A 15,493-nucleotide genomic window follows, 5' to 3' on the forward strand; every position below is an offset into this window, starting at 1 on the left:
ATCAACTTCAAGAAGTCCCGTCTTCTTCCAAAATCGAAGTTCCAATGGCTCGGCCTGCAATGGGATCTTATATCTCATACTCTGTGTCTTCCCAGACCCAAGAGGTTAGAGATTGCAAGGAACACCAAACGCTTTCTCAAAGACAAAGTAAGTTCCAGACGACTCCAAGAGAGGATTCTGGGTTCCCTTCAGTTTGCCTCAGTGACGGATCTTCTTCTGAAGGCAAAATTGAAAGATATCAATCGTGTCTGGCGTTCGAGGGCGAACCGGAAGCTCCGGGACAGGAAAGTCCGCCTTCCTCCCATTCTACGGGAAAGACTTCTTCCTTGGACAAGAGCAAACAGTTTGTCAAAGTCAGTTCCCCTTCGATTTCCGCCTCCGGAATTAATCATTCACACAGACGCATCCTTATCAGGTTGGGGCGGCTATTCTCAGCTCAAGAAAGTTCAAGGTCTTTGGACTCCCTTGTTCCGCCATTTTCACATCAATGTGCTAGAGGCCATGGCAGTTCTTCTAACCCTGAAACGTCTCGCTCTTCCCAAGAAACAACACCTTCGTCTGGTCCTCGACAGCGAAGTGGTGGTCCGCTGCCTCAACAGAGGCGGGTCAAAGTCAGGGCCTCTGAACCATGTTCTAGTAGCCATATTCTCCCTAGCAGCCTCGAACCGTTGGCATCTTTCAGCTGTCCACCTGGCGGGAGTCCGGAATGTAGTGGCAGACGCCCTGTCCCGGACCTCCCCTCTAGAATCGGAATGGTCACTCGATCTAAAGTCATTTCGGTGGATTCTCTCTCAGGTTCCCGGTCTCCAAGTGGACCTCTTCGCCACGGAATCCAACCACAAATTGAGAGTATATGTGGCTCCCAATCTAGACCCTCAGGCTTACGCCACAGACGCCATGTCACAGAATTGGGACAACTGGGAAAAGATTTATCTCTTTCCCCCGGTGAATCTTTTGCTGAAAGTTCTAGACAAACTGAGATCCTTCAAGGGACAAGTAGCCTTGGTCGCACCCAACTGGCCCAAGAGCAACTGGTATCCTCTCCTGCGGGAGTTGAGACTATACCCTCACCCGATACCCAATCCGGTTCTGTCTCAGATAGTACAAACACGCGTTGTGTACGCTTTCTCAAACATTCAGAGCGCCCTAACTTTATGGACTTTATGAAGTTTGCGGCTATGCATGGTGCCAATATTGATCCTCAAAACACCTTGTTCCTAGAATCAGATAAACGGGATTCCACCATCCGCCAGTATGACTCTGCAGTTAAAAAGTTGGCAAAATTTTTAATAGACTCAGACGTGAACTGTATGAACTTGAACCTTACAGTCACTTTCTTTAGATCTTTATTAGAATCAGGTCTGGCAGCCAATACTATCACCACTATTAAATCGGCTCTGAAAAAGATCTTCCTAGTGGGTTTTAACATAGACTTAACCGACTCTTTGTTAGCTTCAATTCCGAAAGCTTGTGCCAGACTGAAACCGGTTACTCGTCCTACCCCGGTGACCTGGTTCCTTAATGACGTACTCAAATTGGCTTCTGATACCATTAACAGTTCTTGTGATTACATGCCCCTTCTCAGGAAAACACTTTTCCTGGTGAGCTTGGCTTCCGGGGCAAGAATTTCTGAATTGGCAGCCTTGTCGAGAGACCCGGGTCATATTGACTTTCTGCCTTCAGGAGAGGTCCTTCTTTCTCCTAACAAATTCTTTTTGGCTAAGAATGAAGACCCTCAAAACAGATGGACCTCCTGGAAAATTGTTCCCCTCACGCAAGATCCGTCTCTGTGCCCTGTCACTACTCTTAGGTCTTATTTATCCCGGACCTCCTCTAACTCCTCGGGGCCTCTATTCGTTAGAGAACAAGGCGGTACCATTACTATTAAAGGGATCAGGCAACAAATTTTGTATTTTATTAAACAAGCTAACCCTGACTCTTTTCCTCTTGCACATGATATCAGGGCGGTTGCTACCTCGGTGAACTTCTTTCACCACATGAATTTTACAGACCTTTCCAGGTATACAGGGTGGAAATCACCGTCAGTGTTCAAGAAACACTACCTTAAACATTTGGAAGCCCTAAAATTTTCTACAGTAGCCGCAGGGAGCGTAGTTACTCCCAAGTAACTCACAGGTTAATGCCTTGACTCTTTATCTCTCCCTCTTACCTGCCTCATTTATACCCTATTGTATTCGTTGGTCTCGCACCTGAATACGGTTATTATATTTGTAAATTTTATGCTCCTGAGTATCTGTATATATTATCACTCACGGCATTATTATACCTACCTTATTGGATTTATGTTCATATTTAAGATACCCTTATAATTGTTTTTTGGTACTCATCTCTGATTAAAAGCATCCTGTATTTCCCTTACGCTTATGTTTTTTCCTTTATTTTGCAAGTTTGGTGACATTTTTCTCTTGTATAGATTCACTGGGCGGCACAGGTTCGAGCCCAGAAAAGGGATTTTGACGTAGGAAAAATCTATTTCTGGGCGAAGGACCTGTGCCGCCCAGTGAACCCTCCCAGCTCCTCTCCCTTGGAGTACCCAAACTTTGGGTGCTAAGGAGTTGGGTTCTGAGCGGATGCATTGTTAGTAGTACCGAGTGAGGTTGAACGGCTCTCCTCTATTGGGGTTTTCTGTCGTGGATTAATCTAAATAGTGCGGGACCTCTGGAATATACGCCCAATTTTATACCGACACCAATAAGTGAGCGAGCTAGTTAACCTAGCACTCCTTTACATTTTTTCTCTGGTATATTTAGCAGTAAATTACCTAAGAATAAGTGCTAAATGGAGCTTATTCACTGGGCGGCACAGGTCCTTTGCCCAGAAATAGATTTTTCCTACGTCAAAATCCCTTTTTTTTTTCTGTCATTTAGGATAATCCTCAGAAAAAATCATTAGAAAGACCCATTTAAATTTTTCCTTTGCAATCAAGCCTTTATTTGTTTCTACATGGATACAAAGCTAAGTGTTACGCCACGAGTTTGGCCTTGCTTAAGAATTCAGGGCATGAACAAAAAAGAACAATGAAAAGCTTGCCAGCCGGCAATAAGGCAATAATTATCAACAAGAAATATATTTACAATACTATTTAACTAAAAATTAATAAAAAGGAGTACAACGGATACATATATTCTGGATAAATCACAAGGTGCTTCACATGGAGTTGGACAGGCCGTGGACGACTTCAGCACAGCAAACAATCCCATTCCTTGGAAAGGGAAAATAAGTCAAGTTATTAACCGATAACTTACACACTTTACCTCTACAGGCTGAGAGCACGAAGTTGTGTGGTTATAACTTTTAAGCAAATAAAATCCAAGTGCAAAACTTAGGTACTTAAAACACTATCGCATGGAAATTAACACTGTCACAGGGTGAGGTCATTAAGGTTAGGAGCAGGTGGCACACATGGTTGGGATATAAGGATGGGATAATAAAGGTTCAGTGAGTAGGATCTTTCGTTAAGGATAAAGAAAAGGATGGGATGTGATAAAGAAGGAAGACAGAAGGCTGGGTAAGGAGTGTAAGGGTCTGAGGTTCTTACACACACCTTAATTTGGTAAAAGGACTCTGTCTCCTCCCTTGCGGAGAACGTACCACAGGTCCTGCTTCCTTGAAGGTTAAAGAGCGAAGACCTGCCCAGCTGGTCCTATAACGAGATAACCTCTTTCAGCCCTCAATGGGGCGGGGGGTCATTGGCCTGACCGCTGTCCCATTGGTCATCGGCATTGGTCTCGTCTCCTGACACCTCTTTCAATAGGCCTCCTCTCGACTTCTCCCGGGCTCCATTTGTGGAGGCGCTGAGCGGCCACATGCTTTTGTGAAGATGTCTGAAATGAGACCTCAGGGGAGTAGATGGGTATAGGATGGGTGGGCAGGAGGTGAGGCTCTGGGTAGGGTTTCAACGCTTGTGGCATTTCGACCGGTCCTTGCTGTGGTGTCTTTAATATGAAAAATGGCGCAATGACCGTCACGAATAATACAAGACATTTTCAATGTGGTACGCTTTTGCCATACTATATTACGACCATATAGAAGAAATCTGGTGGGTATGGCAACAATGTATGATTGCACCATTTTCTCACTCACAACCAAGATTTCTTCTGTATGGTCGTAACAAACTGGATCAAAATTTACCCTACATAAACTGAGTCCAGTTTGTATAGCTACGAAAAATACAAATTACAGGTCTTTTCAAGATTTTAAGTTTTATGTTTGGGGTTTTCTCACTTAATTCTGTTTTCTGTCACTCTCCTTGATCTCCTTAAAGACAAAAAATAAACTCAATTCTTTTTAACAGGTTGTCATATCCTTTGATGTTTTTAGTCACAAGATGATGCTTATTAATTGTAGATGTTAGGTACTTGAACCTTTTGGTAATACAGAAATAGGCTTTCTTCTATTTTAATAATTGCTATTGTAAAGTATTTCAGTTAAAACCTTATTTTTATCTCGACTTTCATAAGGCTAATTTCAGTGGTGTCTTTTGAAACTGCCGTTATAAAGTTAAAACATGATTAATTAGAGAGATGTTGGACAGCTATGTGTGAAGGAATAAAGGGATTTTGACGTAGGAAAAATCTATTTCTGGGCGAGAGACCTGTGCCGCCCAGTGAAATGCTCCTTTTACATCATTTCTAAGGTAATAACTGCTATGAATTTACCAGAGAAAAAATTGTATAGGAATGCTAGGTTGAACCCAGCTCGCTCACCTAATAAGGTGTCGGTATAAATAACTGGGGCGTGATAAATCACAACCAGAGGTCTCGCACCATTTAGATAACTCCTGTCAACATCCCCGAACAGCGAGGAGCCGTTCAACAACCCAACTCCAATCGCTACTACGAACGAGCCCACCCACGCTAGTGACGTCACTCCTTTTCATAGCACCTGCTTGAACGCTGTTATTCTTTTGTTGGTGTGATTTCCTTTGGTTTACCCAGGATTTATCCCAGGATGTCGGATTCTACTGTTACTTCACCTAAGTTAGATACCAGATCTATGAGTTTTGAGTGTTTGGAGGTAGTCTTGCCCTTGGTTATTTAATTATCTCAGTTTTTATATTACGCGACCCCGCATCGGGTCCGCCATGCTGGCTGGCTACCTCCTCTCTCTCTCTCGTTCTTAACGCTTAGCAATCAGTCTTCTATACTGATTGTTTCTCGTCCTGAACTTTCTGGGTATCCACGGTTCACACCCCGTGTTATTTTATGCTATGGTATTTGTCTGTTATTATATTAACAGCTAGTTTATGATATTACGATATCTTGTTCATTTAGGTTGGCATGCCTGGTCGCCTTCGGTCGTTACTAGTTTTACTTCGTTTTACGTTTCTCGTTCGTAGTAGCGATCATATTAGCGTACAGTATACTGTACGTTATTTTACTAGTATTTTAGTTCGTCGGGACTTTCGCGAGGCAGTTATTATTTTATGTTTGTTGTCGGCACCTCACCGACACTTTTTTATGTTGGCAGCCCTGCCTAGCTCGGTCTCTCCCGCGCTGTTAAGCTTGGTCTTTCCCTGCCTCTCCGTTCGTCTCTTCGGGTTATTTTACGTTTATTATTGTCATTATCCAGCATGCCTCGCTTTTTTCATGTATTACCATATCAGTGATATTATTATCAGTTTATTATCCTAGTCTTTCCGCGTGATCTTAGTCATGGGTCTCAGTTCAGGTTGGTACACCTGTTCTTCTGCCCCTCTCGTTAGCCTCCTCACTGGGCGGCACAGGTCAGAGCCCAGAAAATGTTTTTTAATACCACACTGAAGCACATCTCACATGCAATAGAATATCAAGTACCTGTCCCACCTGGAGGCATATATTGGAAATACATGATCACAGCTTCAGTTAAGCATTTTTATGCAATAAATTTTTGTAATGAAATAAAAACCCATTGAAAATTGGACCAGATGATTTTCTAAGAACCTGTTTTGAAATTCTCTGACAATTTAAAAATCTTTGTGATTGGAAGATTGTTTCAGATTTCGTCAGATGCATTGAAAATCTTGAAGATTTGAATGTTATGCAGAGTCTGGTAATGATGATGTCTAATTCATAGGAAAATATGTTTAAAAGGGTATATTTTTAACTAGCCTATCAGGCTTTTATAATTGGTAAGGAGGCAAAGAAAGGGTGAGCGGAATATTTTGAAAGTTTACTGAATGTTGAGGATAATAGGGAGGCAGATATAATTGCTGTTGCAGGTGTTGAGGTGCCGGTGATGGGAGATGAGAATGAGAGAGAGATTACAAGAGAGGAAGCGAGGAGAGCACTAAATGAAACAAAGCGTAGGAAAAGCACCTGGTTTGGATTGTGTGAGATCTGAGATGTTGAAGGAGTGGGGTGTGACTACTTGAATGGGTGGTGAGATTGTTTAATATGTGAATTATGTTGTCAATGGTACTAGTAGATTGGATTTTTGCATGTATTATACCACTATATAAGGGTAAGGGAGATGTGCATGAGTGTTGTAATTCAAGGAATAAAAGTACAGGGTGGTTTCAGAAGAGGTAAGGGATGTATAAATCAGATTTTTACAGTTAGGCAGATATTCGAGAAATATTTAGCAAAAGTTAAGGAGGTGTATGTTGCGTTTATGGATCTGGAGAACGTGTATGATAGAGTTGATAGGGAAGCGATGTGGAAAATGATGAGGTTATATGGATTTGGTGGAAGATTTTTGCAAGCAGTGAAAAGTTTTTACAAAGGTAGTAAAGCGTGTATTATGATAGGAAATGAAGTGAGCGATTGGTTTCCAGTGAGAGTGGGGCTGAGATAGGGCTGTGTGATGTCGCCATGGTTGTTCAACTTGTATTTTGGAGTGGTGAGAGAGGTGAATGCTCGAGTGGTTGGACGAGGATTGAATCTGGTAGACGAGAATGATCATGAATGGGAGGCAAATCAGTTGTTTGCGGATGATACTGTACTGGTTGCAGATTCTGAAGAGAATTAGTGACAGAATTTGGAAGGGTATGTGAGAGAAGGAAGTTGAGAGTTAATGTGGGTAAGAGTAAGGTTATGAGATGTACGAGAAGGGAAGGTGGTGCGAGGTTGAGTGTCATGTTGAATGGAGAGCTACTTGAGGAGGTGGATTAGTTTAAGTACCTGGGGTCTGTTGTTGCAACAAATAGTGGAGTGGAAGCAGATGTACGTCAAGAGAGTGAATGAAGGACCCAAAGAGTTGGGGGCTGTGAAGGGAGTGGTAAAGAATAGAGGGCTGGGCATGAATCTAAAGAGAGTTCGGTGTGAGAAAGTGATTTATGTATGGATCGGAGTTGTGGGGAATGAAAGTGACGGAGAGACAGAAATTGAATGTGGTTGAGATGAAGTGTCTAAGGAATATGGCTTGTGTATCTTGAATAGATAGGGTTAGGAACGAAGTAGTGAGGGTGAGAACGGGTGTGAGAAATGAGTTGGCAGCTAGAGTGGATATGAATGTGTTGAGGTGGTTTGGCCATGTTGAGAGAATGGAAAATGGCTGTCTGCTAAAGAAGGAGATGAGTGCAAGAGTTGATGGGAGAAATACAAGAGTTATGGGTGGATGGATGGAGTGGAGAAAGCTCTGGGTGATAGGAGGATAGATGTGAGAGAGGCAAGAGAACGTGCTAGAAATAGGAATGAATGGCGAGCGATTGTGACGCAGTTCCGGTAGGCCCTGCTGCTTCCCCCGGTTGCCTTGGATGACCGCGGAGGTAGCAGCAGTAGGGGATTCAGCGTTATGAAGCTTCATCTGTGGTGGTTAACGGGGGAGGTTGGGCTGTGGCACCCTAGCAGTACTAGTCGAACTTGGTTGAATCCCTCGTCAGGCTGGGAGGAGTATAGAGAGGAAAGGTCCCCCTTTTTCATTTGTTTGATGTCAGCTACCCCCCCCCCAAAATTGGGGGAAGTGCCTTGGTATATGGATGGATAATTGCTGAGGATGTTTGGAAGCAAATATGCCAATTTAATATTTATGAATTACTGTACCCTCATTTTCACATACTTAAGTTGTATTAGAATATATTGATTTTAGAATTTAGTCCTTGAATTCATAACACTCCTAAAATCTTGAGGAAAGTTAATGGTTTAGGGTAAAAGGTTGAAAGTTATTTGTTTAAATCATACTGTACAAATATTTTTTTTAAATTTTGATTTACTGTAATGTCATTCAGTTCTCTATATATCTTTCCAGGTACATGTGTCCAGCCACATCAACAATAGCGGAAGTATTGCAAGAGTATGATCAAGCCGCAGGACTTCAGGGAGATGTGCCATATTGTGAAGCACCTCTTCCATCTTATCTTGCATGCCTTGGTCGTAATGGAGATACAGGTTTGTAAAGTATATGACAGTCCCTGTGTATTTCCTTTGTAATTATGTACGCCAGTTGTTTGTGTCATACCCAATAATCATATAGGAGTGCTTTCATTCACATTCTAAATCTTTCAATATTTGTCTGCTTGCCTTTTTAATAGAGAGAACAGAATATTTTGTTTATTTTAGCACTAATCATCATTCTTCATTGAATGATGGTTACAGTGCTGAAATAAACAAAACTACCACAGCTTTTTATTTTGAATGAATCCTACCTATAGCATGAGCTTTTTGATATTTAACTTTTTTATGTAGATTATATAGTGTATACCCTCCTTTCCCAGAACTCAGCTTGAAATGCCAGTACAGTGTACTGTATGTAATGCCAGTACAGTGTACTGTATGTTATAGTATTAAAGCCATAAAATATTTTTTGGTATAACATTATATTTTGGGGAAAATTAAACCTTCAAATTAGTTGTACATACCATCCTAAAGAAACTGCTTGTGTAAAAAAACAACACAAATGCAACACTATGTGTTTTATGACACTTATGTTAGATAGGTCATAGGATAAGATGTATCCTTACTGAGATGTAATTTATTTGTCTTGTACCTAAATGAATGACAAAGTGAACGTGAAAGAAAATTGAATGAAAAATGTTTTGTGTTTAGAGTAGAGTGACCAATACTTGTTATAAATTGCTATTGGATGACTGTTGAAAGACAAAAAGTATTAGTAATTTGATTTTTCATCATAGATTTGTTGCTGAGTGTACATAATTTCAAGCCCTTTCTCTTTTTTTTCCAGTGAAGTATGATATTTGCTACCATCTCCTGAAACTCTTCACAGATCCAATGCATAGATTGGAGACTCTACTGAACCCTGCTACTGTTACTGCTGATCCTATTGATGTTACTGTCAGGTAGTTTGTTTATTTCTTTTTCCCTGTTTTTAAGGATAATGCATTTAAATCCCATAATTTTTTTGGTCATTTATATTTTTGTAAGAAAATTAGGTAGTATTTATGCCTTTAATTGCCTTTTGTTCCTACACTGATACAAACCCTCATTCTTTACTATAGGAGATATTCTAGCGTGAGCTGGAAAATACTGCAGAAAAACCCTAATAAGGTCGTTAACGACTGGGCAGGTAGTTATCCACCTGTTAGAGGTGGGGGACCGCCAGCCGGTAGCTACTGTTTACCTTCAATCAAATTTTAGCTGTCGCAGTGGTAAACACCGCTGCTCCTGCTTTTGTTTGACTGGCAGACTAGCCTTTCTTTTTTGTGCTTTTGATTAATTCTTTTTCTTTGTTACATGTGATGTCCTCTATTATGAGTAAGTGTCCCGGGGTGCCCCCGAAATCCTGTGGCACCTTTATGTCGCCTCTGGATGGGGATCCTCATTCCCTATGCCCTGTGTGCAGAGGTCATAGATGTTCTGAAGGCTCCCCCTGCGAAGTATGTAGAAAGTGGTCGCCCTCTCAGTGGGAGAAGTTCGAGAAGAGGAAGAAGAAGAAATCCAAGAAGGAATCATTACCTTCAGGTTCAACGTCGAAAGGTAAGGGTCTCGCAGCTCTTCTTCGGCCTTTCGTTCTCTCCCTTTAGACTCTTCCTGGGGGAAGTCAAGGAAGAGTGCCACCATTGATTTAATCCCTATTCCTCTTGGTCAGGTGGATCCCGTTGCCTCCCATAGTGGGGCAATGTTTTCCGCCACTGGGAATGGGTCCGTTACCGCTTCCATTCCAGATCATGTACGAGGGGTGTGACCTTCCCATGGACTTCCTGGTTCTCCTTCTGAGGAAGTTTGGAACCAGTTCCTCACGGGCAAGGTTGGGCCTCAGGTCCCTTCTGTTTTGGAACCCTTGGGAGTTCCAGACCTCGCCTACCTCCCGTCAACTCAGTCAACGCCCACTGAAGTTTCAGTGGATGTAGTAACTTCAGCTTCTGCGGCACCTACTTCTCACACCGTTTGTGCTTCTACAAGATCACAGCGTCACAAGTGCAAACATTGCAGTACCTCCTCCTCCTCGTCTTCCTCCTCCTCCTCCTCGCCTTCTTCGGAGGCTAGGAGGGAGAGAGAGAAGAGGGAAAGGAGAGCTCGCTCTTCTTCGCCTAGACGTTCTCGCCGGAGAGACAGGCGATATAGGAAGAGACATCATCATTCTCGCTTTTCCTTGCCTTCTGTCTCTTTACGAGACGTCTCGCCTCAAGACTATAAGCGCTTTCGGCGCAAACCTAAGAAGAGCGCTTCCTCTCGTCATCGTTCTACCTCGCTGTCGCTTTCCTCTCGCGAAGGATCATCTAAGCGCTCGAAGCGCTTCAAGAAAAAGAGCGCTACGTTACGTTCTTGCTCTTCATCTCAAGAGAGCTCTTCAAAGCGTAATAAGCGCTCCCCTAAGAGAAGTGCTTCCCACGATTTTTAATCTAATTGCGCCAGGAGCGCGGCCAAGAGCAAAGCGCGTCCTGACCTCGAACCCTCTCCTTCACATGTTAGTTTGAGGGTCTCCAATCGCTCTAGGAAAGTCAGAAAGAGCGGTTCTCCTCGCTTTCGCTCCCTATCATTAGAGAAAGATCTCTCTTGCCCTTCGACTTCTCGATTTAGCAAGTCTCCAGTCATACACTCGCTGGGTCAATCTCCTCGCCCTCGTGTTTCAGGACAACCTCCCAGGTTCCCTTGCTCCCTAATGAGTTAGGGATTATGAGCCTCTCGAAAACCTCAGAAGATGACGCAGGGGTTCAACCATTCTTCTTTGGTTTAGAGCAGAGGGAAAAGGCCAGATTGCCGATCAATTGAGCCTCTTCCACCTCGTTCTTCAGACCTTTCAAAGAGAGGAATCTACAAATTCTACTAGGTCAGTTCCAATAATTCGGTTGCCATCTCCTAGACCGTCTATATCCACGCAAGGTCAAGTGCTCGCGGCGCCTTTATCCAGCGCTCAGCCTTCCCCTGCAACAACGGTAACATGGTCTCTTACTTCGCCGTTACCTCCAGATACTCCAACTTCTATCGCTCTTCCCTTTCGAATAAGAAAGATGCGAGGGGTAAGACAAAAGGTTTGTCTGGTACTCACGTCTCCACTTCACTTGTAATAATACGCGAGGAATTAGCGTAGCCTGAGGATTCCTCGGAAGAGCAGCCGTCGAAGGACTTGGAGTCCTCCTATTTAAGGGCTCTAAGAACTATGTGTAATATCTCAGTCCTCGTCGATTTGCATTTGTCTCCACGACCTCTTGACGCTCCAGCCTTAGATAGGGTATGTCGTCCTCCACCAAACCCTAAGACCAGAATTGAACTTCCCTTGTCTCTCCACACTGCAGGCCGTCTGAGGAAGGTATCGCAGGCGGTCTCGAGAGAAACGGGTTCCCTGAAGTCTCAGGGTTCCCATAAACTTTTGCAATTTCCGTTTATGAGGCAAAAGCGCTTTTACAAGGTCAGAGACGCCAACCCTTCTCCTTTGACCTTGGATCCCCTCCAGTCTCTTTTTCAGCCACAGAACCCTCGGCAATGGAAGCAGCTTCAATATCCCTTCTGGAGGCTTAATCTTGGTTTGACACATGGTCTGGTACAGTCGGCTACCTCGCGAGTCACGAGGACCTGTCAAACCAAGACTCCATGCAGTCCCTACAGGAAGTCCTAGCTGCTGGGGCCAAGACAATGGACTTCCTAACCCCTACAACAGCGACCATGTGGGGCAACTCGATTCTCAAAAGGAGGGAGTCAGTAGTTTCCAGACTTCCTAGGACAATTGGTAAGGCCGAGAGATCAGATTTGAATAACTCTGACCTTCTACAACCTCTTCTCTTTTCTTAGCAAGCAGTTTTCTCTACCTTAGATACTTGGAGGAAACAGGTGCAGGACACCGCGATGCAAAATGCTGCTTCCTTTCGCTCAATGCAGCAGCAGCCAACTCCATAATCTAAGGACACAATCGCGGCTCCACTTCCAGCTAAGAGCTTCAGCTGCCCCTCCTTTGTAGCCAAACCTATGGGCAGGGGAAAGTTGGCTCCTCCCAAGGCTAAAGGCAGAGGGAGGAACCCTAGACAGAAATAGTGTATCGGTTCCCCTCCCCCCTTCCAGTGCGTAGGGGGGTGCCTTCAGGGGAGTTGGAGGAGGTGGAAAGCTATGGGGGCCATGCAATGGACCATCAAGGTGCTTCGTTGGGGGTACCGCATCCCATTCATAGGCTCTCCTCCTCCTCTAATTCCTCCTCCGATCTTGTCCTCCCAGGTCCCTCAGGATCCGGGGAAACAGCAGGCCCTAGCTTAGGAAATCCAGAGCTTGCTTCTGAAGGGCGCCATCCAACAGGTCCCCAACACCTCCCCGGGGTTTTTCAGTCGCTTCTTTCTGGTAGAGAAAGCCTTGAAGGGTTGGAGACCAGTAATCAATCTCTCTACCTTAAATCAGTTTGTGAAGCAGACTCCATTCAAAATGGAGACAGCAGCCTCCGTGATCCAAGCGGTGCGTCCAGGAGACTTTATTGCATCTGTGGACTTGAAAGACATATATTTCCAAGTACCAATCCATCACTCAGTTCGGAAATTTGCGCTTTGTGGTTCAGGGTCGAAGCTTCGAATTCAAAGTACCATACTTTGGCCTCTCGACCGCCCCACAGGTGTTTACAAGGGTTTTAGAACATGTTTCCTCCTGGGGACACAATCACGGGATACACTTGCTAAGGTATCTGGACGATTGGCTACTCCTGGCCTCGTCCAGGGAACAAGCTCTGGATTACCTGAGGAGGCTTCTCAACCTTTGCAAAGATTTGGGGATTCTTGTAAACGTAGAGAAGTCTTGCTTCATTCCGATTCAAGTCATAAACTTTCTGGGGATGTCCATCGACACCCAGGTAGGAAGAGTGTTCCCTTCTGAAGACAGACTTCGGAGACTGGAACAATCCATCGCCCAACTCTTGTCTCCACTGCCTCCTCGAGCCCTTTCGGGCAGAGTCTTCTGGGCCATCTTTCCTCCCTGGAAAAACTAGTTCCAGGTGGAAGATCAAGAATGTGAAGTCTCCAGTGGCACCTGAAGACTCATTGGTCCCAAAAGAATGATTCCCCATACTTGCCAGTGGAGGTTTCAGCTTTTGTGATACAAGATCTTCAGTGGTGGTCAGCCAGAGAGAATACCCAGACGGGCATTCCTCTCCAAAGCCCCAATCTGAAATTAAAACTGGGGTTCCCACCTAGGCCCGAAGTTAGCATCAGGAGTCTGGTCTCTGATAGAGCAAATTCTTCATGTAAATCACCTGGAATTGTTAGCAGCCTGGAAAGGCCTAAAATACTTTGTAGAAGACCTACAAGGACAAGGGTTGGTGCTGATGAGCTACAACTCCACGACCGTCTCGTATATCAACAAGCAAGGGCATACGCTGGCAAGAGACCTCTGTCTTCTAGCAGTACAGATTTGCCAGTGGGCGGAAGGTCACGACATTTCTCTCACAGCCAGGTTTATTCCGGGTCGAAGAAACGTGGCGGATCAACTAAGCAGGCATCACCAAGTGTTAATTGGTGAAGGGTCTTTGGATCTTCGAGTAGCGAAGGCACTAATACCTTTGTGGGGTTTCCCCACAATAGACCTGTTTGCCACTTCTCTGGATGCGAAGCTTCCCCGCTACGGTTCTCCAGCTCCAGATCATCAGGCAGCGCTCCATGACCCCCTTCAACATTCTTGGGACAACCTGGATGCATACGCCTTTCCACCCTTTTGCCTGCTGAGAAGGATGATCAACAAACTCAGGACCTCCCGGAACTGCAATCTAATAGCTCTGGCATGGCCAAGAAGAGAATGGTACACAGACCTTCTTTCCCTTCTGGTTCAGGTTCCAAGGTTTCTTCCTCTGGAACCCCTTCTGCTGACGCAGCCACACAGTGGTGTCCCCCACGGGAGAATTCCCTTGCTGAAGCTTCATGCCTGGAGGCTGTCCAGTCACTCCTCAGATGTAAAGGCTTTTCGGAGAGAGTAACTTGCGCCAATCTCTCTCTTCCTTTAGTGGCAGACTTCCTTTTGTACCTCAGGAAGGAAAAGCTCCTCTCAGTCTCGGCTTTTAAGGGCTAACGCTCAGCCTTGAGCCTCATCTGTAGACTGATAGGGGTTGACCTTTCCGCCTCGGAAGATATCGCCTTGTTGATTGGAGGTTTTGAGCGATCTTGCCCCCCAGTTGAGATTAGACCACCACCTTGGGACGTGTTTTTGGTCTTACGTTCCTTGAAGGGTCAGCCATATGAACCCTTAGGTAGGGCCTCAGACTACTTTCTAACCCTTAGGACCGTCTTCCTGGTAGCTCTGGCCTCAGCTAAAAGGGTCTGTGAGCTACATGGTCTGTCTTATGACGTCACCCATTCTAGGGGATGGGAGGAAGTCTCTCTCAACTTCGTACAAGGCTCTGTGGCTAAGACTCAGAATCCTTCATCTACCAATGAGAGGTTTCGAGAGAGTCAGTTTTCCAGCCTCAATAAGGTAACACAGGATACAGACCAGTTGTTACTGTGACCAGTCAGGGCGCTAAGGAAATACCTGAAGCGCACCAGACCTTTCAGACCACGTCTCCGTCATCTCTTCCTTAGTACCAACAAGGTAAAGAAGAGAATCTCTCTCAACACCATCTATTTCTGGCTCAAGAAAGTTATTGTGAGGGCTATTCACGGAGACCCAGAGGCAGCACAACCCAAAGCCCATCAAGTTAGGGGAGTGGCTGCCTCACTGGCATTTAAGAGAAATTTCTGTCTCCCAAGACTTAAGAGCTGTGGTCTGGAAACGCCAATTTACATTCACCGCCAACAATTTGAGCGATGTGACGCATAGGTCTCTAGACACCTTTTGCATAAGGCATATTGTGGCAGGTCAACAGGTGCTGTAGCTACCTTACACCCTTTCAGGGGACAGTAGCCATTGGTTGAGGATCCTGTGTTACACTAGGTTTTAAGAAGGACATCCATCTCTCTTCTTCGTTTCCTTCTCCCTCCTATCTGGGGATCCTAATCTGTAGCTAGTTTCAGCTGGACTTGTTAATGGAAATAAGGTAGGAAACTCATCTGATTCCTCTCACAGGGTATAAGTTATACTTGTTGTCACGAGGATTCCCCTTTTCAAGGTCTGGGGAATCCTAAGTATGGAGGGGTCTGAGTCGAATGTTCCTGACCCACTTCATCCTGAAACATTTGTTTCCACGAAGCTACAAA

The 15,493-nt window shown here is 44.6% G+C and overlaps 1 protein-coding gene across 5 annotated transcripts in view; it reads left to right on the forward strand.

Moving 5' to 3' along the window:
* Window positions 1-15,493, forward strand: part of LOC137647330 (nuclear pore complex protein Nup98-Nup96-like) — a 180,651-nt gene that overhangs the window by 133,140 nt on the left and 32,018 nt on the right. For all 5 annotated transcript variants that reach the window (XM_068380746.1, XM_068380749.1, XM_068380733.1 and 2 more), the window contains exons 25-26: window positions 8,188-8,327; window positions 9,121-9,235. In XM_068380746.1, coding sequence (XP_068236847.1) covers window positions 8,188-8,327; window positions 9,121-9,235 — 255 coding nt within the window. The remainder of the gene's footprint in view (window positions 1-8,187; window positions 8,328-9,120; window positions 9,236-15,493) is intronic.

This window comes from Palaemon carinicauda, chromosome 1 (genome assembly GCF_036898095.1).
Source record: "Palaemon carinicauda isolate YSFRI2023 chromosome 1, ASM3689809v2, whole genome shotgun sequence".
NCBI lineage: Eukaryota > Metazoa > Arthropoda > Malacostraca > Decapoda > Palaemonidae > Palaemon > Palaemon carinicauda.